The sequence below is a fragment of the Rana temporaria genome, chromosome 2 (assembly GCF_905171775.1).
Source record: "Rana temporaria chromosome 2, aRanTem1.1, whole genome shotgun sequence".
Lineage (NCBI taxonomy): Eukaryota > Metazoa > Chordata > Amphibia > Anura > Ranidae > Rana > Rana temporaria.
The window spans coordinates 135306350-135333863 of NC_053490.1; the positions used below are offsets into that span (position 1 = coordinate 135306350).

Below are 27514 nucleotides of genomic sequence, written 5' to 3' on the forward strand. Positions count from 1 at the left end.
TGGCTGGCCGGGTAGCGTGCTTTGGATACGGGTCTGGTATGGATTGTAGGGGGACCCCCTACGCCGTTTTTTTCGGCGTAGGGGGGCTCTCCTTACAACCCATAACAGACCTAAGGGCCCGGTATGCTCCTGAGGGGGGGACCCATGCCGGATTTTTATTTAAAATCCGGCGGGGACTTCCCCCTCAGGATTCATAACAAACGCCGCACGCGTGTAGAATTGGCGGGAATCCAAGTCGGATCTCCCGTCGCTTCTATGACGGCTCTGTCTCCATCGCGGCAAGCCAGCTCGGCGCTGGCTCCCGCGATGGGGCTCGTAGGTGCTCAATCTTGCCGAGAAAGAGAGCGAGATTGACACAAAATCGGGTTCACCTACTGTATGTAGGCAATATATGTCTCTGAATGTCGCAGATCGTTCAGCAACATCCTGCGTTTTTCAGGGACGTTGAGTCCCTTTGCGTTCAGGGAGGTTATTTTTAATCCTTCCATCTCCGGCGGAGAGGGGAAGGGAGAGAGAAAGGAGAGGGAAAAAAAAGGAGAAAAAAAAAAAAAAAGGGGAAAAGATAAAAAAAAAAACCCTAATCCCCCTTTGCCCACTTTGCTTTATCCCACCCTCACTATCTCCCCCCTGCCCTCCCTCCTGCTTCTAAATCCCCCAAGGGTAAGTTACCCACTTTTAACCCTCCCGCCCAATGGTTCAGTGGGCAGTCCCTAATCTAGGGGCTGGTCCAATTAGGTGGTGCAATATAAACAAAAAATAAAAAAGATAAAAAAAGGGGGAAAAAAATGATGAGACACCCCAGCCTGCTACCCCCCCTCCCTCCTCCCTCCGACTGTTATCATTACCCTACAGTTTTGTTACTTATTTCCCATTTTCCTGCCTAGCAGAGTTATTCTTTCCTTACATGCCATTTTGTTTTTCTTTCAATAGCCTCCATTTATTCCATTGTCCACGAGTTTTATATTTAATGACCTCCAGGTCATTTCATGTGGCCCTTGCTCCTCTCCTGCAGCTACGCCAAAAGCTTCTTCCTGGCAGCAGCACAAGGTAAGGGGCGTGCACTGCGATGTAAGGGAGGGTGGGGGGCTCTTGACTACTGATGGTGGGGGGGGGGCACTTGACATCTAGGGTTGTCACCTGTCCGGTTTTGACCCGGACAGTCCGGGTTTTGACACATGTGCCTGGGTTTCCACCCGCTAGAAACCTGGGCACACATTATACCATCCTGTGGCCAGTGTCAGCCGGATCTCTGTCCCCGGCCGCAACATCTAGAGGGGCGGCGCGCATTATCCCGTGCCCGCTATCACTGTCACACAGCGGTGCGCTCTGAGCCAGCGGGTGCCCTGTGATTGGCCAAACGGGCCATGTGCGGGGCGGGCCGGGTGGCAGACATGGGGGTCTGTGACTGGCCCTGCGGGCTGGTGCTGGTCACATGTGGAGGCGGGGGCAGGGCTGGACTGTTTTGATAATCGTGCCTGCTTGCTGCCAGAGTCCTGCCTCACAGTCACGATGTGTGTCTCCTGAGATCTCATCTGCTCTATCAGCTTGCCTACCCACCTCTCTCTCTCTCTCTCTTTCTCTCCTCAGGGGGTGGGGGGCCCTTGGGGATGGCTGTATGGGGCCCCAATAATTGCTAACAGCAGCCCTGTGAGTGAGTGCACCAGTTCGGATGTGTCCTGAATCCTGTGTCTTGTCGACACACTTCTCCCCAAGGCTCCCCACACAATAGAAGGCGGGACACTGATGGGTGGGTTCCCTGATCTAATAGAGGGGGGGCTGAAATAAGGCAAGGGGAGTCTGTGGGGAGGGAGATGGACGGTGTCAGTAGGGCAGTGGATGGTACCAGTAGTTGCCATCCACGTTAAGCGTGACACATTATTGCTCTCCTCCAGGTCTTTAAAATCCTATAGTGTATACCATCTGCCATGCGCCGCTAAAGTGTTCGGGTTTGGCTTGAGGGAAAGGTGGCAACCCTATTGACATCTGATGTAAAGGGGGGTGGGGTAGGGTGACCAGACATCCCCGGATTGAGGACACTGTTCCCGGACCAAGTCTATCTCTTGTTTTGTCCCCGGATTTGAACAGGGGCTGGGGTAATTTCAAAGACAATCAGTGCAGAATAAAAAAAAAGTAATAAAAAAATCTTAATTACACCCCCCCGCGCTCCGCCGCTCCTACTAGCTTAGAGGGGTGTATTTTTTTCCATTATCTGTGCCCCTTTCTGATAATCATGTGCTGGTCGGAGTGGAGGGAATATTTTTTTCAGTTTCGGGTGCCTGCCCATTCAGCTCTGCTCGAATGTTCTTCTGCCTTGGCTCAAGTCCTGGCCAGCCGCCTGGAAGAACCATGTTCTGTCTAAGCAGTCTCCAATTCTCAAAGTTTCTCGTGAATGATACCAGTGGTGTGAAACCCTCCTTTTCAGACTTGCATTATCTGCTATAGGAGTGTGAGTGGGCTTTGTGAATGTCTGCACCTGCCCTTCACAGCTTTAAGTCTGAAGTCTTAAGTAATTACTAAAACCAGCAAGGCTTCATGTACACTGCTGCTGGTAAATGGACGTTTTAAGAGCAGTTGGGCATTTTTTTCAGCTGCCCCTAAACCAGGGGTCTCAAACTCAAATTACCTGAGGGCCACAAGACAAGTTTTCATATCCCATGAGGGGCCGCATGCAGACTTTCAAACTTCAAAAACAACAGTACTGGTGTCAGCGAACACATTATTAACCCCCAGCACTGGTGTCAGCTAGCGCATTATTACCACCAGCAGAGGGCGGAGGGGACGCATTTTTACCCCCAGCACTGGTGTCAGTGGATGCATTATTAACCCTGACCACTACACTGCACACCGACCACTACACATCACACTGACCACTACACTGCACACTGACCACTACACTGCACACTGACCACTACACTGCACACTACACACTACACACTGACCACTGAACACTACACTAGACGATAACCACTACACTACACACTCACCACTACACTACACGATGACCACTACACTACACGATGACCACTACACTGCACACTGACCACTACACACCGCACTGACCACTACACACTGACCACTCACCATCAGGGCACAGCACATCAGGTCACAGAGCCCAGCACATTAGGGTACAGGGCACAGTGCACAGCGCACATCAGGGTACAGAGCCCAGCACATCAGGGTACAGGGCACAGCGCACATCAGGGCACATCAGGGTACAGTGCCCAGCACATCAGGGTACAGGGCACAGCACATCAGAGCACAGCACAACAGGCCACATCAGGGTACAGGGCACGGCAAATCAGGACAAGGCACATGGCACATCAGGGCATAGCACATCAGGACAGGGCACATGGCACATGACACAGCACATCAGGGTACAGAGCCCAGCACATCAGGGTACATGGGGCACATCAGAGCACATGGGGCACATTAGGGTACATGCCGCACATCAGCCACATCAGGGTACATGGGGCACATCAGGGTACATGGGGCGCATCAGAGCACATGGGGCACAATCAGGGCACATCAGGGTACATGCGGTACATGGGGCACATCAGGGTACATGGGGCACATCAGGGTACATGGGGCTCATCAGAGCACATGGGGCACAATCAGGGCACATGGGGCACAATCAGGGCACATCACGGTACATGGGGCGCATTAAGGCACATCAGGGTACATGGGGCACATTCAGGGTACATGGGGCACATGAGGGCACAAACAGAGTACATGGGGCACAAACAGGGTACATGGGGAACATGAGGGCATAATCAGGGTACATGGGGCACATGGCGTCACAATCCGGGTACATGGGGCACAATCAGGGTACATGGGGCACATGGGGGCACAATCAGGGTACATGGGGCACAATCGGGGGTACATGGAGCACATGGGGGCACAATCGGGGTACATGGGGCACAATCGGGGTACATGGGGCACAATCGGGGTACATGGGGCACATTAAGGCACATCAGGGTACATGGGGCACATCAGGGTACATGGGGCACATCAGGGTACATGGGGAACATGAGGTCACAATCGGGGTACATGGGGCACAATCAGGGTACATGGGGCACAATCAGGGCACATGGGGCACAATCAGGGCACAATCAGGGTACATGGGGTACAGGTCAGCGTTTACTTGTTGTCTTTTTTCTTCACATGCAGAGTAGCGCAGGAAGCGTCTCTGTCATAAGTTCACTTCTCTGTCTCACGCTGCGGCTGCTCCCCGCCCCCGGCGCCCCCCCTCTCTTCTCGTCCATCCCAGGTCATATCACAAGCAAATGGGGATGGACGAGAAGAGAGGGGGGGGCGGGGAGCAGCCGCAGCGTGAGACAGGGAAGTGAACTTATGACAGAGACACTTCCTGCGCTACTCTGCATGTAAAGGAAATCTACTCCCCCCACTTCTGTGGCACCCTCCGCCCTGCCTGCAGGCCATTTATAACCGGTTCGCGGGACGCAAATGGCCCGCGGGCCAGTACTTTGAGACCACTGCCCTAAACTCTCCTCTATCTTATTAGTACATGTACACAGGGTTGTTTATAGTCTTTTCTAGGCAGTTGAGTTTAAAAGCATTTTTTGGAAAGTAAAAACATAGCATTCAGGATGGATGTTCAGAGGCATTTGAAAATGCCAAACGCCTGTAATAGCTTGTAAACGCATGCAAACGCAGTAACTCTAATACATTTTTTTACTATTTTGGAAAAAAACGCTTCTAAATGCAACCGCGGCTAAATGCGGCATGTAAACGCGGCAAAACAGACTTTTTTTAAACGTTGGTTATTATCGTTATAATTGTTCAGGAGAGGTTGTAAAATGTCCCATGGACATTAACCACTTGCCAACCGCCGCACGCTGATATACGCTGGCAGAATGGCACGGGCAAGCAAATGGGCGTACCTGCATGTCCCTTTGAATTTTTCGCCCAGCCGCATGCCTCGTGAGTGCGCCCGCGGGTCCCGGGAACCCGATGTTCCCGGGCGGCCCACGATTGCGGTCGGCAAAGGCAGAACAGGGGGATGTCTTCATAAACAAGTAAAGATCTACTGTTCCCTGTGATCGGGAACAGTGATTGCTGACGTGTCACTGGTAGTCACTGGTAGCTCCTCTCCCTAACAGTTAGGCCGGGTACTAACGAGCAAACATGTACGGTGAAACCGGTCCGTCGGACCGTTTTCACCGTACATGCCTGCCAGAGGGCTTCTGTACGATGGTTGTACTAACCATCGTACAGAAGTCCGCGCGTAAACATTACGCGGGGCGTGTCCGCGTCGTCGCCGCGGCGACGTGGGCGGGCCTGCCATTTAAAGGCTTCCACGCATGCGTCGAAGTCATTCGACGCATGCGAGGGACGGCGGGCGCTCGGACATGTACGGTAGGTCTGTACTGACGACCGTACATGTCCGAGCGGGCAGGATTCCAGCGGACGGTTTTAAAACACGTCCAGGAATATTTGTCTGCTGGGAAAAGGCCCGGCGGGCAAATGTTTGCTGGAATTCGGCCCGCTCGCGCCTACACACGACCGAACATGTATGCTGAAACTGGCCCGCGGACCAGTTTCAGCATACATGTTTGGTCGTGTGTACGGGGCCTTAGAATCACTCCCTAGGACACACTTAACCACTTCAGCACCACCTAGTGCATTTTTATAGCACTGATCTCTGCATAAATGACAATGGTCCCAAAAATGTGTCAAAAGTGTCCGATGTATTTGCCATAAAGTTGCATTCATGATAAAAAATTTAGATCACTGCCATTACTAGTAAAAAAGAATAATAATAAAAATGACATAAAACTACCCCCTATTTTGTAGACGCTATAACTTTAGCGCAAACCAATCAATATACGCTTAATGCGATTTTAACCACTTGCTTACTGGGCACTTAAACCACCTTCGTTCCCGGAGCAATTTTCAGCTTTCAGCACTCTCACACTTTGAATGTTAATTACTCAGTCATACAACATTGTATCCAAATGAATTTTTTGTCCTTTTTTTCATACAAACAGAGCTTTCTTTTGGTGGTATTTGATCACCTCTGGACTTTTTATTTTTTGCGCTATAAATGAAAAAAGGCGGAAAATTTTGAAAAAAAATGAATTTTTCTTAGTTTATGCGATAAAATTTAGCAAAATATTAATTTTTCTTCATAAATTTTGGCCACAATTTATACTGCTACATGTCTTTGGTAAAAATAACCCAAATTAGTGGATATTATTTGCTCTTTGTGAAAGTTAGAGAGTCTACAAGCTATGGTGCAAATCATAAAACAAATATCACACCTGTTGTACCGGTGCCTATCTCATTTCTTGGGGCCCTGAACACGCCAGGAAAGTACAAATACCCCCCAAATGACCCCTTTTTAGAAAGTAGACATTCCAAGGTATTTAGTAAGATGCATGATGAGGTTTTTGATGTTGTAATTTTTTCCCACAATTCTTTGCAAAATTAATATTTTTTTTTTCCCCCTCACAAAATTGTCATTGTAATAGGTTATTTCTCTCACATGGCATGTGTATACCACAAATGACACCCAAAAATACATTCTGCTACTCCTCCTGAGTATGGCGATACCACATGTGTGGGACTTTTTCACAGCCTGACCACATACAGAGCCCCAATATGCAGGGAGCACCATCAGGTGTTCTAGGAGCATAAATTACACATCTAACTTGTTGACTACCTATTACACTTTTGAAGGCCCTGGAGCACCTGGACAATGGAAATGCCCACAAAGTGACCCCATTTTGGAAAGCTAACACCCCAACGTATAATCTATGAGGCATAATGAGTCTTTTGAACGATTCATTTTTTTCCAAACGTTTTTGGAAAATGTGGGAAAAAAATGAAAACGCATTTTTTTTACGCAAAGTTGTCCATTTATAAGATATTGCCAACACATAGCCTATACATAGCAAAAATTACACCCCAAAATACATTCTGCTACTCCTCCTGAGTATGGCGATACCACATGTGTGGGACTTTTTCACAGCCTGACCACATACAGAGCCCCAATATGCAGGGAGCACCATCAGGTGTTCTAGGAGCATAAATTACACATCTAACATGTTGACTACCTATTACACTTTTGAAGGCCCTGGAGCACCTGGACAATGGAAATGCCCACAAAGTGACCCCATTTTGGAAAGCTAACACCCCAACGTATAATCTATGAGGCATAATGAGTCTTTTGAACGATTCATTTTTTTCCAAACGTTTTTGGAAAATGTGGAAAAAAAATGAAAACGCAATTTTTTTATGCAAAGTTGTCCATTTATAAGATATTGCCAACACATAGCCTGTACATAGCAAAAATTACACCCCAAAATACATTCTGCTGCTCCTCCTGAGTATGGCGATACCACATGTGTGGGACTTTTTCACAGCCTGACCACATACAGAGGCCCAACATGCAAGGAAGACCAACCGGTGTTCTAGGGACACATAGCATACACATGACAAGAATTACACCCCAAAATACATTATGCTAAGCAAAGGGTAAACAAAAAATGTACCTGTGGTTTTAGTAGCGCAGTTGTCCACGGGACGATAGCACTGGTCCAGGCAGCAGGCAGGGACTTGGTCAGCAAAAGAAAATGCAATTGTCCAGGCAACAGGCATGATGGCATAGGTCCTACAGGCAGCAGGCAGAAGTAGGGCCTCGTTCAGGACAGAATGGGGACAGGGGTAGAGGCTTCTCCCACCCAAATCTCTTTGAAGCCTCCGGGCAACCAGACCCTAATCTAGAATGAGAAAACAAAAACAATAGTTTTCTTCATCCAGAAAAACAATTCTGGAGCCCCTCACATGTGAGACCCCTGTGCTTTGAATCCCACTAGTCCACTGGCAGGGTAAAAGATCAGTCCAAGAGGCAGGCAAAAAGAATGGTCAAACGGTCCAGGGTCAGTTCCAGATCAGGCAGAGGTATAAACAGAATCGGTAGGCATAAGCGTGGTCAAATAACAGTCCAGGGTCAGTTCCATATCAGGCAGAGGTATAAACAGAATCGGTAGGCATAAGCGTGGTCAAATAACAGTCCAGGGTCAGTTCCATATCAGGCAGAGGTATAAACAAAATCGGTAGGCAGAATCGTGGTCAAATAACAAGCCAGGGTCAAATACAGAGCAAGCAGAGGCATAAGGGGTGTAAAGGTAAATGGCAGGAAGTGACTAATAATTTAGTAAGGAATGATAACGGCGGAAACAGCCGCCTATGCAGAGGCCTGGTTGGGAAGGGCATTGGGCACAATGAAAACGGGTGTCTCTTCTCACTCCATCTTTGGAGCACACCCGGCATTTTTTTTGGGAATTTCGGCCTGTTGGTCCGGGAGGGATTTTATCTGGGAAGTGGCGCTCGTAGAGTCGGCTTACCACATCGGATCGAATGGTTGCTGGTGGGTTGCTGGTGTATAAAAGGGCAGTGGTGATTTCCTCCTGGAAGTAAAGGTAGGATTTGGGTCTTGGAGTGGATTTTCGATATAATACGTAGGTGTTGTATATGGCCAAATTGAATAAGTAAATTGAAACTTTTTTATACCACTGGTATGATCGTCTTGTGGAAAGGTAGGGCTCGATCATTTGATCATTGAAATCGACACCCCCCATGAACTTATTGTAATCTTGAATGCATTTTGGTTTCTGGATTTGCCCATTCCTCCTGATGGTAACGCATGTATTGTTGTGGATGGTAGAAAGCACGTACACATCCCTTTTGTCCCTCCATTTCACGGCCAGAACTTCCTCATTGCGTGCACTCGCCGTCTCCCCTTTTCTTAGCTTCTTGGTGACGAGGCTTTGAGGAAAGCCCTTCCGGTTCGACCGTACGGTGCCGCATGCGGGTGTCTTCTTTCTATACAGGTTTCGGAAAAGGGGCAAACTTGTGTAGAAATTGTCCACATACAAGTGGTAGCCTTTCTCCATGAGCGGGTTTAGGAGTTGCCAAACAATTTTCCCGCTGGTTCCTATGTAGTCTGGGCAATTAGGGGGGTGTAGCTGGCTGTCCTTTCCTTCATATATGTTGAAGGCATAGGTATATCCGGTGGCACGGTCACATAATTTGTAGAGCTTCACTCCATAGCGGGCCCTTTTGGAGGGCATAAATTGCTTTATGCCGAGCCTGCCAGAAAATTTTACAAGGGACTCGTCAACACAGATGTTTTGGTCCGGGGTAAACAACTGGGGGAAAATTTGGGAAAAATAATCTAGTAGTGGCCGAATCTTATAAAGTTTGTCAAAATTTGGGTCATCTCGGGGAGGGCACTGGGTATTGTCACTATAGTGTAGGAATCGCATGATCATTTGATATCTGGACCTGGGCATTTTTGAGGAAAAGACGGGCATGTGGTATATGGGGCGTTTTGACCAATATGAACGTACTTCGTTTTTGTGGTTTAGTCCCATACAGAATACGAGGCCCAAAAAATTTTTAAACTCTTCCACTGTAAGGGGTCTCCATTGGAAGGGACGGGCATAATAGGATGTGGGGTGACTGGAAATAAATTGTTGGGCATAGAGATTGGACTGGGAAACAATTGAGGAAAGCAAGTCCTCAGTAAAAATTTAATTGAAAAAATCTATTGGGGCAAAATTTTCTGTGTCCACTTGGACTCCTGGCTGGGCAGTGAAAGGGGGAATGTTGGCTTCTCCTGAATTAGGAGGAAGCCACAAGGGGTACTGAAGGGAATAGGGAAGGCTGGCATGGGACCTACTGGTACGTGACCTTGCTTGACGAGGTGTTGCGGTTCTGGTGGATGGCACAGCGGTGCTGGTGGATGGCACAGCAGTGCTGGTGGATGGCACAGCAGTGCTGGTGGATGGCACAGCAGTGCTGGTGGATGGCACAGCAGTGCTGGTGGATGGCACTGCCTCCTTAGCAATACGCCTTCGTCTGGCGGGCGGACCCTCTTCCTCCTCTTCTTCCTCTTCTTCTTCCTCTTCTTCCTCTTCCTCCTCTTCTTCCTCTTCTTCCTCTTCCTCCTCTTCTTCCTCCTCTTCCTCCTCTTCCTCCTCTTCCTCCTCTTTCTCCTCTTCCTCTTCACTGCTAACTATCGGCTCATATTCAACATCAGATCCGGCGTCTGACCTTGCGGAGGAATCCGAATCGCAGAGCTCCCCGTTGCTCTCGTCGGCCGCAATAATTTCGTATGCCTCCGTAAGTGAAAAAGATCTTTTAGCCATCGTTGGCAATGACAAAAGATGGCACGTGGCACTGATGACACTGACAGGTGGCACTGACGGCAAATGGGACTGGCAGATGGCACGGGCAGATGGCACTGATGGCAGGTAGCACTGATGGCAGGTGGCACTGATGGCAGGTGGCACTGATGGCACTGATGGCACTGATGGCACGGGCAGATGGCACGGGCAGGTGGCACTGGCGGCAGGTGGCACTGGCGGCAGGTGGCACTGGCGGCAGGTGGCGGCAGGTGGCACTGATGGCAGGTGGCACTGATGGCACTGATGGCTGACGGCACTGATGGCAGGTGGCACGGGCAGGTGGCACGGGCAGGTGGCACTGGCAGGTGGCACTGATGGCAGATTGCACTTTTGGCAGATTGCACTTTTGGCAGATTGCACGGGCAGGTGGCACGGGCAGATGGCACGAGCAGGCGGCACTGGCAGGTGGCACTGATGGCAGGGGCAGGTGGCACTGATGGCAGGGGCAGGTGGCACTGATGGCAGGGGCAGGTGGCACTGATGGCAGGGGCAGGTGGCTCTGATGAAAATGCACTGGCTGGTGGCACTGGCTGATGGCACTGGAAGGTGGCACTGGAAGGTGGCACTGGAAGGTGGCACTGGCAGGGACTGGGTAGTGTTTGTGTCACTCACTTTTTTTTTTTTTTTTTACTGTAGTAAACGATCGATGTGAAACTGTCTTTCTCTCCTCACACGCGGTCTGTGTGTAAGGAGAGAAAGCCGGCGATGAGAGATGATCTCATTTGTTTACATTCGAGATCATCTCTCATTGGACGGCTAGATCGAATGCTGAATGGCCGCTGTGATTGGCCATTCAGCACGATCTGTGATTGGCTGTGTCCGAGGGACACGGCCAACACAGTTTTCTGCAGAAGCGCGCTCGCGAGGACGCGCTTCCAGCAGAGAAACAGCAGGCCGTTTAAACACGGCCACTTGGCACTTCAGGTCCGCGCTGCAGACGTATTTTTACTATAGCGCGGATCTGAAGTGGTTAACAAAAATATGTAGAAGAATATGTTTAGGCCTAAACAAAAAAAAAAAATACAAATATTGCTTTTTTTTTTCAAAATTTACGCTCTATTTTTATTTATAGCGCATACATTTAAAACCACAGAGGTGATCAAATACCACCAGAAGAAAGCTCTATTTGTGGGGAAAAAACGACGTAAATTTTGTTTGGGAGCCACGTCGCATGACCACGCAATTGTCATTTAAAGTGACGCAGTGCCGAATCGCAAAAAGTGGACCGGTCATTTGGCAGCCAAATGGTCTGGGCCCGAAGTGGTTAAGCCTAATAATTGAATGCAGAGTCAATTATTTTACATGATAAAGAGCATATACAGCGGGTAAAATAAGTATTGAACATGTTTTTCTAGGTAAATATATTTCTAAAGGGCCTATTGACATGAAATCTAAATACAAAGAAATCAAAACAAATAAGTTCAGAAATTAGGTTTTGTGCAATAAAATGGAATAACACAAGGAAAAAGTAATGAACACATGAAGAAAGGGAGGTACAACAAGTCATGGAAAGCCACTAGCTGAAATCTATCAGTATTAGAAAGCAATCCTGCCGCTTGTCAGTGCAAATTAATATCATCTGGTTCAGTCTTAACTGATGGCCTAAAAAAAGGTGTCACAAAAGAAACATCTCATGATGGGTAAAAGCAAAGAGCTCTCTCAAGACCCTTGCAACCTTATTGTTGCAAAACATACTGATGGCATTGGTTACAGAAAGATTTCTAAACTTTTGAATGTTTCAGTTAGCACTTTTGGGGCCATAATCTGGAAGTGGAAAGAACATCATTTTACCATAAACTGTGACCAGGTGCTCCTCACAAGATTTCTGACAGAGAAGTTAAAAGAATTATCAGTAGAGTTGTCCAAGAGCCAAGGATCGCTTGTGGAGAGCTTCAGAAAGACCTGGAATTAGCAGGTACATTTGTCTCAAAGAAAATAATAACGATAGCACACAACTGCCATGGCCTATATGCATGTTCACCACGCAAGACTCCATTGCTGAAGAAAAAGCATGTTGAAACTTGTTTAAAGTTTGCTGCACAACATTTAGACTAGCCTGTGAAATACTGGGAGAATATAGTCTGGTAAGATGAGACCAAAATTGAACTCTTTGGATGCCATATTATCAGGGCTTAAGTCCTGCAGGAACGCATTGGAAACAAAGTTCCTGTACTTTTTCCACAACAGGAACGCCGTTCCCGTTAGCAGCCACGTCCTTTAGAACTGCAAGCTGTTACAGGCAGTGTGGGTGTGCGGGAAGGAGAGGGCGTTCGTGCCAATGGAGGGCGGTTCGCCCCGGATGCCACACACTGTGGGGGGGTGGTGTCACGCCTATCCTCCTTTCCTTCAGTCCTCCTTTTCCAGCGGCCACTGTAACAAAGTCCCGCCTCCTAGATTCAGTGGTAGGCAGAATACTGATCCAATGCCAAATGCAAATCGAATCAGTGTGACGTGTATTATAGGAGGCGGGTTCTTGTTACAGCCACCACTGGAGGAGGAGGACAAAGGGAGGGGAGGAGGGGCGCGCCAAGATATTCAAAATCCAAGATCCATCCAGACACTGATCAGGGTGCATTGCTGGGCACTGGTAAGGCTGCATGGATGGGCACTGATAAGGCTGCTTTGCTGGGCACTGATCAGGCTGCTTTGCTGGGCACTGATCAGTCTACGTTGCTGGGCACTGGTGAGGCTACATTGCTGGGCACTGGTAGGGCTGCATATATATATACACACACACACACACACACACACACACACACATATATACATACATACATACATACATACACACACACATACAAACACACACTTTATTTTTGAGGTGGTGGGGGGCAATCTTGGGTGAGTTCTCATGCCGTGTACACACCATCACTTTATGTGATGAAAAAAACCCGACATTTTTTGTGAAGTAAAAAAACGACGTTTTTGAAACCTCATTTTCAAAAACGTTGTCTACACACCATCGTTTTTTCAAAATGCACTAGCAAAGCAAGGTTACGTTCAGCACTCTTTTCCATTGAAGCTCACTTCATAACTTGCTTCTGAGCATGCGTGGGTTTAAAAACGTCGTTTTAAACTACACACGGTAATTTTTTTGACACAAAAAACAACGTTTTGAAAAACGACACAAAAAAATTGAAGCATGCTTAAATTTTTTTTTTGTCGTTTTTCACAAGACATAAAACGACGTTCTCCCCACACACGGTCATTTTAATTGACGTTTTTAAAAACGTAATTTTTTTCATCATATAAAGTGATGGTGTGTACGCGGCATCACACTTTTTTTCCCAGGACTTGACCCCTGCATAATACACACCATGTTTGGAGGTCAAATGGCACTGCACATCACCCCAAAAGCACCCCAATATCAACAGTGAAGTTTGGAGGTGGGAAAATCATGGTGTGGGGCTGTTTCTCAGTATACGGTACTGGCAAACTTCATATCATTGAAGGGAGGATGAATGGAAAAATGTACCATGACAAAATCTTCTGCCATCTACCAGGATGATGAAGATGAAACGAGGGTTGAAATTTTAGCGAGTGAGAAACTTAGCGCTACAAATGCGAAACTAAATCGCCTCACGGCGTCGTCCAGAAACCTTCAGAAGAGATGGGTCTTGTTTTTTTTCCATGCGGATGTCCGTGGGTAGAGCGTTCCATAGCCGTGGTCCTTGGACTGCGAATCTTCGTTCTCCTTTACATTTGTATGCAAATCTTCGTTCTCCTTTACATTTGTAGCGGGACTTGGGGATGCGGAGGAGGTTCTGGTTAGTTGATCGTAAGGCCCGATTTGGGGTGTAGTATTTTATTTTCTCGCATAAGTATTGAGACTTGTTTCCTTGCGTGCATTTATGGGTGAGGCAGAGGGTCTTGAATGTCACGCAATCCTTTACGGCTAGCCATTGGAGGGTCCCTGGAACCGGGGTGATTGGTTCCGAGGTGATTGGTTCCCAGGTTTTTTTCCCCCGTTACCAGTCTGGCTGCAGTGTTCTGGACGACTTGTAGATGAGAAATCTGGTATTTCGGTAGTCCTAGGTAGAGGGAGTTTGCGTAGAGTCTGGAATTGATGAGTGTTCCAACTACTACTGCTGTGTCCCATTCCGGGATGAGTCTACGCAGCAAGCGGAGAAGATAGTGAGATCCGCTGACTTCTGATCCCATTTGTGCGTCCATAGTCATGTCTGAGTCAAAGATAACTCCAAGGATTTTGACTTTAGTGCTTAGGGTGATGGTTTGTCCAAGGATGGTGGGAGGTGTCCATGTCGTCCTAGAATTTGCCTTTCAGTTTGCATGGAGAAAGAAGTTCTGTTTTGGATCCATTGAGTTTGAGGGAGCTCTCCGTCATCCAATTATCTATCAATGTCAGGCATTTTTCTAGTCCATGATATTGGTCTTTTTTGTTGGTGTAATGCGAAGATAAAGAGTGTCGTCCGCGTAGAATTGGTAGAGCAGGTCCTGTTTGCTGATGATTTTGAGAACTGGGCGGAGGTAGATGTTGAAGAGCACAGGTGACAGGGGTGATCCTTGAGGGACTCTGCATGTGACGGTGTGGGCTTCTGAAGTGAAGACTCCTAGTTTCACTGTCTTGGATCGATTTTCTAGGAATGATGCAAACCAGGGTAGATCAGAGTCTCCGACTCTGGTTACTTCTGTGAGATGAGTGAGCAGAATTTTGTGGTCTACTGTGTCAAAGGCTTCACCAAGGTCCAGCAGCACCAGGAGACAAGATTCTCCTTCATCCCCTGCTTTCAAGGGTATCATCCCATATTTTGAGAAGTGCTGTTTCTGTACCAAGGCCTGGGCGGAAACCTGATTGTAGTAGGTCCAGGAGTTTGTGGGTGTCCAAATGGAGTTATAGCTGTTGTACTACTGCTTTCTCCATGATTTTGGAGAAGGTGCTAAGGCTTGTTATCAGTCTGTGGTAGTTTGGGTCTTTGGGGTCGAGGTTGGGTTTCTTTAGGAGGGGTTTGATTATGCCTTGCTTGAGAGAAGTTTGAACAATACCTTCTTTGAATGATTGATTTATGAGATGTGTTATGGTGCCACGATTTCGGTACATTTTTCAAGAGTTTTTATTCTGACTCAGATTGTTCTGAAGCGATTTATCCCTTGTGAGACCTCTATGCCTGGCCTGTATAAGCAGATATAATCACTAAGGACAATCCTTATCAGATAGCTTGAACTCACCAATACCGATTCTATTCACAGAAGTTGCTTTAATCCAAACATCAGAATACATCAGATGACAGGTTACAGCAGATGAACAGGTTGTAGTATTGTGCGGTCAAAAGATGATACTGCCTGTAGCTTACAATGCAGAATACATGTGCCCTTGTTACATATGGCCTGATAAGATGTCTCCATTAAACAGGAAGTACAAACTCAGGAAGAAGGGTGGAGCATACACAGAAAGGAAGTGTGTCATAGATCAGACAAAAGAAATATAGAGAATATGTGCATTACCACAAAAGGTCACTAGATGGCAGCATGTAAACAAAACAAAGGTACATTGAAAACAATGGCCCAGATTCAGGTAGATCCGAGCAATATTTGCGTGGGCAAAGAGCAAATATTTTTCTCTGCGCCCACGCAAATATTGCGTTTTGCCCGCGATTCACGGAGCAGTTGCTCCGTAAATTGCGCGGGCGATATGCTAAACAGCCGGGCGTAAGGCTGCCTAATGTAAATGATCCCGCCGGGGGCGGGAATCATTTAAATTAGGCGCGCTCCCGCGCCGAGCGAACAGCGCATGCTCCGTCGGGAAACTTTCCCGACGTGCATTGCGGCAAATGACGTCGCAAGGACGTCATTTGCTTCTAAGTGAACGTGAATGGCGTCCAGCGCCATTCACGGTTCACTTACATAAACGACGTGAAATTTAAATTTCACGAGCGGGAAGCGCAGCTATACTTTAGCATTGGTTGCCCCTGCTATTAGCAGGAGCAGCCTTATGCTAAAGTCGCCGTACGGAAACTCCGTACCTTGCGTGCGCAGGGCCCGCGCAACTTTTGTGAATCGGTGGTAGTATGCAATTTGCATACTATACACAGATCACAATGGCCGCGCCACCTAGCGGCCAACGCAAGAATGCAGCCAAAGATATGAAGGCATAAGGAGGCTTATGCCTGTCATATCTTAGGCTGCAGTCGGTGTAACGAGGTTCCTGAATCAGGAGCACTCGTTACACCGGAGCAAGTAAGCACTTGCGCCGCGCAACCTATGGTTGCGCGGGCGCAAGTGCTTCTTGAATCTGGCCCAATATGTATATATAACAAATTATATGCCTATTGGGCAGCACCGTTTTGTAGAAATTATGTCGTTTGGTGCTGTAGTGTCTCGGAGATTTTTGATGATGCTTTTGGTGGTGTCGATGGTGATTGGTAGCAGCGTGAATAGCGTTTATTGTGGAATATTTATATTGATTTTTTTTCTTGCTTTGTCCGGACAAGGTTAGTTGTTTTTTTCTGCTGAATTATTTCACGAATGTTTATCGTTTTGTCAATAAAAAAATCAGATAGTTCATTGCAGAACTCTTGTGTTTCATTTGCTGGAGGCTCTAGGCAGGTAGGGTTCATAGTTTGAGCGACTAGTTTGAAAAATTTGCGGGGGCGGTTTAAGGCTTTTGAGATAGTGTTGGAGAAGTGTTCTTTCGAAGATTGCTTTGTGGTATTTCTTGGTAAGTAATTTGTAGTTTGTGTGGTTTTCCTTTGTTGAGTTTCTCCTCCAGGCTCCTTCAGCTCGTCTGCGTTCTTGCTTCAGCAATGTAAGAGCGTCATTGAACCAGCCCGAATTATTTTTGCGGATGAGTGCTCTGCGTCTCGGAGCGACTGTGTCTGCTGTCTGTAGTAATGCTTTGTTAAGGAAGTCGAGGGTTTCTTCCATTGAATGGTTTTAATTTAGCATTGTTATTTTATTCGATCGTGTGGTTTTGAAGAGTTCTGAGTGTAGTTTCTTCTGTGATCTTGTCCAATGTGTTGTTATTGGATATGTCACAAGACAATGATCCCAAATACAAAGCTAAGGAAACTCTCAATTGAGTTCAAAGAAAGAAAATAAAGCTACTAGAATGACCCAGTCAATCCGACTTGAATCCAATAGAAAATCTATGGAAAGAACTAAAGATCAGAGTTCATAGAAAAGGCCCACGGAACCTTCAAGATTTAAAGACTGGTTGTGTGGAAGAATGGGTCAAAATCCCACCTGAATGCATGGGACTAGTTTCTCCACGCAGGAGGCATCTCAAAGCTGTCATTACCAACAAAGGATTTTGTGGCAAGTATTAAATACATTTCAGTTAGCGTGTTCAATACTTTTTCCCTGTGTCATGCCATTTTATTACATATAACTTAATTTCTGAACTTATTTGTTTTGATTTCTTTTTATGCATGGATTGCATGGGTTGTTACCAACATGTGGTGAAAATGTCATGCCAATGGCACCTTAAGAAATATATTTACCTAGAAAAATTGTGAGGTGTTTAACCCCTTAACGCCCGCCGCACGACTATTTACGTCCGCAAAATGGCACGGACAGTCAGGTAGGCGTATATATACGTCCTTGCCTTCTAGCGGGTGGGGGGTCCGATCGCGACCCGCCCCGCTGCGTGCAGCGGGCGAAATTCCCTCGGGGAGTGATCCGGGACGACGGCGAGGCTATTCAATTATAGCCGCTCCGTCGCGATCGCTCCCCGGAGCTGAAGAACGGGGAGAGCCGTATGTAAACATGGCTTCCCCGTGCTTCACTGTGGCGGTGTATCGATCGAGTGATCCTTTTTATAAGGGAGACTTGATCGATGACGTCAGTCCTACAGCCACACCCCCCTACAGTTGTAAACACACACTAGGTGAACCCTAACTCCTACAGCGCCCCCTGTGGTTAACTCCCAAACTGCAACTGTCATTTTCACAATAAACAATGCAATTTAAATGCATTTTTTGCTGTGAAAATGACAATGGTCCCAAAAATGTGTCAAAATTGTCCGAAGTGTCCGCCATAATGTCGCAGTCATGAAAAAAAACGCTGATCGCAGCCAATAGTAGTAAAAAAAAAAAAATTTATGAAAATGCAATAAAACTATCCCCTATTTTGTAAACGCTATAAATTTTGCGCAAACCAATCGATAAACGCTTATTGCGATTTTTTTTTTACCAAAAATAGGTAGAAGAATAAGTATCGGCCTAAACTGAGGGAAAATTTTTTTTTTTATATATGTTTTTGGGGGATATTTATTATAGCAAAAAGTAAAAAATATTGAATTTTTTTCAAAATTGTCACTCTATTTTTGCTTATAGCGCAAAAAAAAACCCCGCAGAGGTGATGAAATACCACCAAAAGAAAGCTCTATCTGTGGGAAAAAAAGGACGCCAATTTTGTTTGGGAGCCACGTCGCACGACCAAATAATTGTCTGTTAAAGCAACGCAGTGCCGAATCGCAAAACCTGGCCTGGGCATTTAGCTGCCTAAAAGTCCGGGGCTTAAGTGGTTAATACTTATTTTACCCGCTGTATATTTATACATTCTTACAACCGGCCATTTAAGGACAACCATAATGCTGATGAAATTGAGTTTGACACCCCTGATCTAGGTAATACCAGATGACTTGTTTTGTACTTAAAGTCCTTAGTCACAGCTCATATAGGCAGAGAATACCTAGTTCCTGAAAACTCACTACAGATGAGTGACCTGAGCTGCTTGTGAACCACAACTTGTACCTGATAAATTGGGTGCAAGTACTGACAATTTCAGTGGTGCAGCTCAATGGAATTCTAAAGTAGGTAACCTCTGTGTTTTATTTGGAGGGAGCCGACTGAAGTGAGGGGAGAGAGGGGATTTAGTAACTTCCATTGACTCATTCACTTGCCTACAAAGGATATAACTCCACTTTGTGTGCACCACATGCTTTTGCAAACCTAAGTATTGCCTTGTAAAATTAGTGGTGATGTCACTGTGCTGCACACAGGCTTTGCAAAAAGTGGAAACACAGCAGATCCACCACTACAGGCTGTGTGCAGAAAACTAGCTGGGGCAGATGCAAGACCAATCGCCCTGCACAAGGGATTTAGGTAAATACACACGTCTCTAGAATTTAGACAAAGTTTGTATATACTGAAGGTTAGCTCTAGGTTTGGGCTACTGAGGTCTGCAAATAATGGGCTTTTTACATTAGCGTGTCTAAGGAATCCCTGGAACTCCAGTTGCTGGTTAGATGTGAAAATGCAAAATATTCATATGCAATTGATCTTTTTTAACCCTCCCAAAGAAAAAAAAAAAAGTTTTATTCTAGACCATAATATCTGCTAATAAATACAAATATATATGAAACTAATATGCATTTCATGTAACTCAGCCTGCCTTTACTGTGCAGACTCTATCCATGCAAATTCATAGTAATGGTGTTGCCATACATGTTAATGTATTAATGAGTGAAACCTGGGAGATTCAAAATACATACAAAGCTTTTGTTACCTCATTAGTGTCAATGCCATTGTTTATTGCCCACGTGGTCTGAACATATTCTAACATGCGCTGTTTTAGAGGCTTGGGGATGCCATGGATACGGATATAATCTCGAAGATCCCGAGTACGGCTGTGATACAAAAAGCGCCTTGCATACAAGCGCTGGATGATAGCCGTTACATTTCCAAACACCAGAGCGTGCATCAGGGCTAGAAAACAGAGTAATACACAGGCATCATGGTTATTGATCAAACAAATAACAATTTACAAAAACACCAGGTAATCAACAATTTATGCATTTAGTACAGGATAAAGAGTGAAAAATGTTTGGATTCTTTAGGTTGCTCCATTGATGCTTAGTTACCAAAAAAACAGAAAAAAAAAAACAGTCACTATAGAACTATAATCATGGGAACACTGAGCTATACTATCATATTTAGTGTTAAATTGAACCGTCATTGGCTCTAGGCAATAATTGTGTCACAGTCCCCACTATGTACGTTACACACACACGATCATGCCCTAACCAGTTATAAACCTTAAAGTGTTCCTGTGATCATATAATGCACACTAAAGTATTTACATATTTTAAACAGGCTTAAAAGCAACCCCCCACTGACTTTCTAAAACTGATAACAGCATTGTAAGCTATATTTAAAAACAATAAAACATAGTTTCCTATTGCTTTTGTGTCTGTCTGTTATAGTCTCCCTAGCCTGTTCTTCATTCACATGAAATACCCACACCGCCATTTAAAAAAAAAAAAATTGGCTGGCTTCTTCTTCATTTTGTACCAGCCCACCAATGATGCCTGCATGTGATTTTATGCATGCACCAATAACAAACTGCCAGATGTACCTTACAGCATCTGAATACTAACATGCTGTGCTAAGTCTCGTATGGTACATGGGCAAAATTTCCCTGGAAGGCACTGGTGACTAGGGATGAACCGAACATACCTGGGTTTGGCTTGAGGTGGGTTCGCAGAATAAAGCCTCATACACACAAGAGGATTTTCTGTGGACAAAGCGTAGGACTTTTGTCCAAAGTGCGTTGGCCATGAACTTGTCGGCCAACTAACATGAAACTACGTGCTTTTTCAGCTCTTTATCGCCACCCTTTGGACAACTTCTGCTAAAGTTGTGTTATGGTTAGTGTCATGGATCTTGAGATATTAAAGTGTTTCTACTTGACATCTGTTACACAGGAGAGGGACATTCAATGCAAGGACACCGGCTTTTGAAATGCTAAGTGGAACCAGCTTGTGAAATACCTTTTATTGTGTTCTGCAGGTTAAGAGCGGGTGTCGGAGACAGTCCGTCTGGCTAGAATTGGGGATTGAAGGTTAATTGAATCTATTATGTATGTTTGAAGATGTATGTGTTTACGCTAAGGGACTTTGTATTGTTCTAAAGGTCAGAAGCCTGTCAGCTGTATTGAATTAGCATTATATTGTCTAAAAGGAATGTAACCTCTCAGAGGTAGTAATTAAGTAGACCGGGTTATTGTGTACATTGATTACCCCCTGGGGCTTCTGTCTCAATACACAAGTCTTTCTATCCAAGATATTGGACCAATCCCTGTTGACTATTTCAAGTCCTCATTTGCATGGTCAAGGAGGACCTGAGTGAAGACTGCATATACTTTACAATTGACCAATAGGAAAGCGGTTGTTGGGAGTGGGATGTTCCAAATTCTGTATAAAAGTGTGCTGTGTACTTGAAAATAAAGAGTCCTGTTTGAACTTACATACAGCCTGCCTGGTGTTTGTTCTTAATGGGTCCGAATGGCACATAGCTGTAATTCGGATCCCGGAACCTTGGATGACTGGACCATCAGACGTTGCAATCTGCAAGCTGATCCAATAGAAGCAGAGGAGTGTCGGGAGAGCAGGACCTGGGCGAGAAAGGGTCTCGTCACAGTTAGCATTGCTTCCGAGCATGCATGTTTGTACTTTGGATTTTTTCCAAAGGACTTCTGTACACGCGATCACATAATCCGACAGCACACATTTGTTGTTGGAAAATTTTAAAGCATGCTATCCTACATTTGTTGGCGGAAAATACGACAACTGTCAGATGGAGCATACAAACGATTGGATTTTCCAACGGGAATTGTGTGATGACAAGCTGTTGTCAGAAAATCCGACCGTTTGTATGCTCCAATGCTATGCTAACCATAACACAACAACATTTGTAGAAGTTGCCCAAAGGTTGGTGCTAAAGAGCTGAAAAACCACGTAGGTTTTGTGTGCCGTTTGTATGCAAGACAAATTCCTGGCCAACGCCCTTCAGACAAAAGTCCTACGCTTTGTCCACGGAAAATCCGATCGTGTGTTCAGATGCCGAATCCAAAACACCATTGAATGCAATGGGAGCTGAATGGTAAATAACAGTGATGGCCATTTTATAAGCCAATGGACAAGGGGTTGTTAAAGAAATGGCATCAGGGGCCGAGAACTGCCATGGGGAATATGTACCAAAACAAAAAAAGTGTGCCGGAGCAGAGATTTAATAATGCTTTAATGTCAACATTAAAAATGCAAAATATCTTTAACAAAACTTGCCTGGGGGGATCCCCTTAACCTGCCGGAGAAATGGCCCAATGTATACACCTGTTCAAATTACCAGCAAAATGAGGGCTTCGGACATGAGGGAGTACTGTGCCAGGGGGGACACCCCTGGCAAAGCAGCTTGTGTCCATGTTGAAGGGCCAGGGTTGTGGGGGACTGCAGGCAGTGTGTTTATCATAGTCCAACAAAGATTTTGGTGCCTTAAATGTTAGACCTGTTCCTAGGTATATTTGACCTGCTGATTCCAAAAATGGCAAATGTTTCCCTATCACCTCTAGATTTTTAGATACAGCATAAATGCCATATACCACTCTTCAGGTTAGTCGCCTGTCAAAAATTAGGATATTTTAACTTCTTCAGACCCGCGCTATAGCCGAATGACGGCTACAGCGCGGACCTGAAAATCCAACTGGATGTCAATTGACGTCCGCCCCTTAGGGCGTTCCCCGCGCGCGATCCAGAGCGTGCAGCGGGGAAACTCTGTGTTGGCCGTGTCCCTTGGACACAGCCAATTACAGTTCGCCGCGAACGGCCAATCAGAGTGGCCGTTTGCGATGCGATCTGTGCAGCCAATGAGAGATGATCTCATATGTAAACATATGAGATCATCTCTCATTGCCGTTTTACACAGAGACAGCGTCCTGTCTCTGGAGAGGAGACCGATCTGTGTCCCTTGTACATAGGGACATAGATCGGTCACCTCCCCCAGTCACCCCCCCTCCACCTACAGTTAGAACACAATGCAGGGAATACATTTAACCCCTTCCTCACCCCCTAGTGTTAACCCCTTCAATGCCATTCACATTTATACTGTAATTAGTGCACATTTATAGCACTGATCGCAGTATAAATGTGAATGGTGCCAAAAATGTGTCAAAAGTGTCCGATGTGTCCGCCATAACGTCGCAGTCCCAATAAAAACCGCAGATCGCCGCCATTTCTAGTAAAAAAAAAAATAATAAAAAATAATAATTCTGTCCCCTATTTTGTAGGCGCTATAACTTTTGCGCAAACCAGTCGCTTATTGCGATTTTTTTTTTTTTTACCAAAAATATGTAGAAGAATACGTATCGGCCTAAACTGAGAAAAAAAATGTGTTTTTTTTTTAAATTGGGATATTTATTATAGCAACAAGTAAAAAATATTGTATTTTTTTCAAAATTGTCGCTCTTTTTTGTTTATAGCACAAAAAAGAAAAAACGCACAGGCGATCAAATACCACCAAAAGAAAGCTCTACTTGTGGGGAAAAAAGGACGTCAATTTTGTTTGGGAGCCACGTCGCACGACCGCGCAATTGTTAGTTAAAGCGATGCAGTGCCGAAAGCTAAAATTTCTCCTGGGCAGGAGGGGGGTTTATGTGCCCAGTAAGCAAGTGGTTAATATAGTGTTTTATTTAATCTCTTTGTAGCATAACAGAAACACATAAACAAAAAGCCATAACCTCTAGAGTGCTTGATCTGCAAAAGTGGAAATATACACACACCTCCTATACGATCATAACTAAAATACACTTAAAGTGTTACTAAACCCAGGACCCTGCATCCGCTATATCTGGTATGCCACAGCAGGGCTGATCCTAGGGTCACAGACGCCTTGGTGCAGAAATATTTCTGCCCCCCCCACATGGGCGTGGTTATCATTACTAACTCTTCCCCCTTACACGTGTTTCTATGGCAACGACTCAAACACACAGATGCTCCCCTAAGCAGTCTTTGCTTCCCTGGGATCCTCCCATGATCTCTTGACAATAAACAAAATACAGAAAGAGCAAGGAGTATGCTTATGGAACCTGGAGGGGGGTCTCTCTAATGTACACAGAGAGGGCATCTGTTAGAGTCTGTTAGAAAGAGCCCCCCAGACATAGTACAGGAGATGGTCAGAGACTTCAGACATGATACAATAGATGGTCATAGACTTCAAAAATTATACAAGAGATCAATGTAGCCTCATTAGTGCCCATCAAATGCAGCCTCATCAGTGTCCAACAAATGCAGCCTACCACTGCCCACCAAACAGGGTTGGTGCAAGGATTTTTGACACCCTAGGCGAAACCTCATTTTGCCCAACCACCCCCGTGGCTCCGCTGCTGACTCCACCCCCTTTTGTCCTGCCCAACTTTTGAACTTGAGAATAAGGGGCCCTTCAGGGAGATTTGTACCACAGCAAAAAGTGGGTGTCACCAAACATGATTGTGGGAGGGGCTTAATGGTCATGGTTAAACAAAATCTGGGCTTCCTTGTCCCTCTAAATATGCTTTGATTGTGTGTCACAAGCTGGAGTCTCATAGATACATATAAACCTCAACACAATCATTTAGAAATTGACTTCCTTACATCTGGTTTTGTATACATTGAGAATAGACAAAGAGCTTAAAATAGAAGATTATAAAGGATCTGAGGAACCCGGGATGGAGCCAAAGAATAAGTACTGCAGTATGAACCCCTAGGGAGAGAGAGAGGGAAGAATCACTATGGTGTAAGGAAGAAATGAAGAGGGGACACTATGGTACATGGAAAGCAGGAAGAAAAGATCACTATGGTACAGGGAAGAAAGGAAGGAGGGATCGCTATGGCACTTGGAAGGCAGGAATGATCACTATGGTACATGGAAGGCAGGAACGAGGGATCACTATGGCACGTGGAAGGCAGAAAGGAAGGACCACTATGTTACATGAAAGGCAGGAAGGATCACTATGGGACATGGAAGGCTGAAGACTATGGGACATAGAAGGCTACGACACATGGAAGCCAGGAAGACTATGGCACATGGAAGGCTGTGGCACATGAAAGGCTGGAAGACTATGGGACATGAAAGGCTGGAAGACTATGGGACATGAAAGGCTGGAAGACTATGGCAAATGAAAGGCTGGAAAACTATGGCTCATGAAAGGCTGGAAAACTATGGCCCATGGAAGACTATGGCACATGAAAGGCAGGAATACTATGACACATGAAAGGCTGGGAGACTATGGCACACGGAAGGCTGGGAGACTATGGCACACGGAAGGCTGGGAGACTATGGCACACGGAAGGCTGGGAGACTATGGCACATGGAAGGCTGGGAGACTATGGCACATGGAAGGCTGGGAGACTATGGCACATGGAAGGCTGGACGGCTATGGCACATGGAAGGCTGGACGGCTATGGCACATGAAAGGCTGGACGGCTATGGCACATGGAAGACTATGGCACATGAAAGGCTGGAAGACTATGACACATGAAATGCTGGGAGACTATTACACATGAAAGGCTGGACGGCTATGGCACATGAAAGGCTGGACGGCTATGGCACATGAAAGGCTGGACGGCTATGGCACATGAAAGGCTGGACGGCTATGGCACATGAAAGGCTGGACGGCTATGGCACATGGAAGGCTGGACGGCTATGGCACATGGAAGGCTGGAAAACAATGGCACATGGAAGGCTATGGCACATGAAAGGCTGAAATACTATGACACATGAAAGGCTGGGAGGCTATGGCACATGAAAGGCTGGATGGCTATGGCACATGAAAGGCTGGACGGCTATGGCACATGAAAGGCTGGACGGCTATGGCACATGAAAGGCTGGAAAGCTATGGCACATGGAAGGCTGGGAGACTATGGCACATGGAAGGCTGGACGGCTATGGCACATGGAAGGCTGGACGGCTATGGCACATGAAAGGCTGGACGGCTATGGCACATGGAAGACTATGGCACATGAAAGGCTGGAAGACTATGACACATGAAATGCTGGGAGACTATTACACATGAAAGGCTGGACGGCTATGGCACATGAAAGGCTGGACGGCTATGGCACATGAAAGGCTGGACGGCTATGGCACATGAAAGGCTGGACGGCTATGGCACATGAAAGGCTGGACGGCTATGGCACATGGAAGGCTGGACGGCTATGGCACATGGAAGGCTGGAAAACAATGGCACATGGAAGGCTATGGCACATGAAAGGCTGAAATACTATGACACATGAAAGGCTGGGAGGCTATGGCACATGAAAGGCTGGATGGCTATGGCACATGAAAGGCTGGACGGCTATGGCACATGAAAGGCTGGACGGCTATGGCACATGAAAGGCTGGAAAGCTATGGCACATGGAAGGCTGGAGACTATGGCACATGGAAGGCTATGGCATATGGAAGGCTATGGCACATGGAAGCATGGAAGACTTTGGCACATTTAGAGAAGAGAGAGGGGAGAGATCACTCACCCGGGCTGCATTGTCTTCAGAGGCTCAGGCAGCGACATCAGGCAGGATCACTGGCTGGCAGCTGGCTGGTTTGAAATCTCCCGCCCACATGCCCGGATTGGCTGCACAAAGGGGTTGTTTGCGGGCACAGGGGGGACATGGGGAGGAGGTGGGACAGACCTAGCCTACACCTCCTTATACGAAATATACAGCGGGCGTCGGGCTAGGGATGTGCAGCAGGGAGGCGAGCGGGAGGTGGGCGCCAGGCGGCCAATATGCAATATGAAGCTAGCTAATTAGCTATACTTTATGCACACTGCCGCGGGCGCGCCGGGGGGGCAGGAAATGAGCACACTGCCGTAGGCGTGCCAGGGGGGGGCAGGGAATGTTTCTAACACACATAGTGCCGGGGGGCGGGAAATATGCACACTACCGCGGGGAATAGTGCTAATATACTCATTGCCGCGGGCACGACTGGGGGGGGGGAGGGGTGCCACCCAGCACACTCGGCGAGGCAGCACACTCGGGACTGACGATCACGATACCTTTGCACTTTGGCGCCCCCCGCTCTGCGGCGTCTGGGTGCAGTGCACCCGCCCAGGATCGGCCCTGTCCCACAGTACACAGAACATGGAAATGCAATTATTTTTGTAAATATAAACAGCTAAATACCTTTTCCCATCAGCAGTATTTTGACTTCTATTAGTGCCTGGTTAAAGCTTGAAGATTAAGTTTTCATTCTCCTCTGACTGTCCTATCAGGATGCAGGACCGTTGACCCTCTGTCTGGACAGTGCTGATTGGCCCTGTGCTGAGCACATGCACCCTCCCAAGAAAGAAAATAAACTCTCTATCAATACACACCAAACTGAGCATGTGCAGCCTGACTTCAGTAGCTGTCTTATCCGCACATGTTTTGGGGGAAATGCAAGAAGGGGAGGATCAGAGAAGACAGGATCAAACTTTTTACACAATGCACAGGAGTAACCCCTTAGGTTCCACATGCTTTACTGCATACAGTATACAGATTGATTTTACCATTATGGGTTTAGTAACACTTTAGAATCCAATTGTTTATTTATTAT

The 27514-nt window shown here is 46.4% G+C and overlaps 1 protein-coding gene across 1 annotated transcript in view; it reads right to left on the bottom strand.

Annotated features, from left to right (window-relative positions):
• Positions 1–27514, bottom strand: part of KCNH3 (potassium voltage-gated channel subfamily H member 3) — a 171746-nt gene that overhangs the window by 43131 nt on the left and 101101 nt on the right. The window contains exon 10 of the mRNA XM_040341150.1: positions 19680–19879. Coding sequence (XP_040197084.1) covers positions 19680–19879 — 200 coding nt within the window. The remainder of the gene's footprint in view (positions 1–19679; positions 19880–27514) is intronic.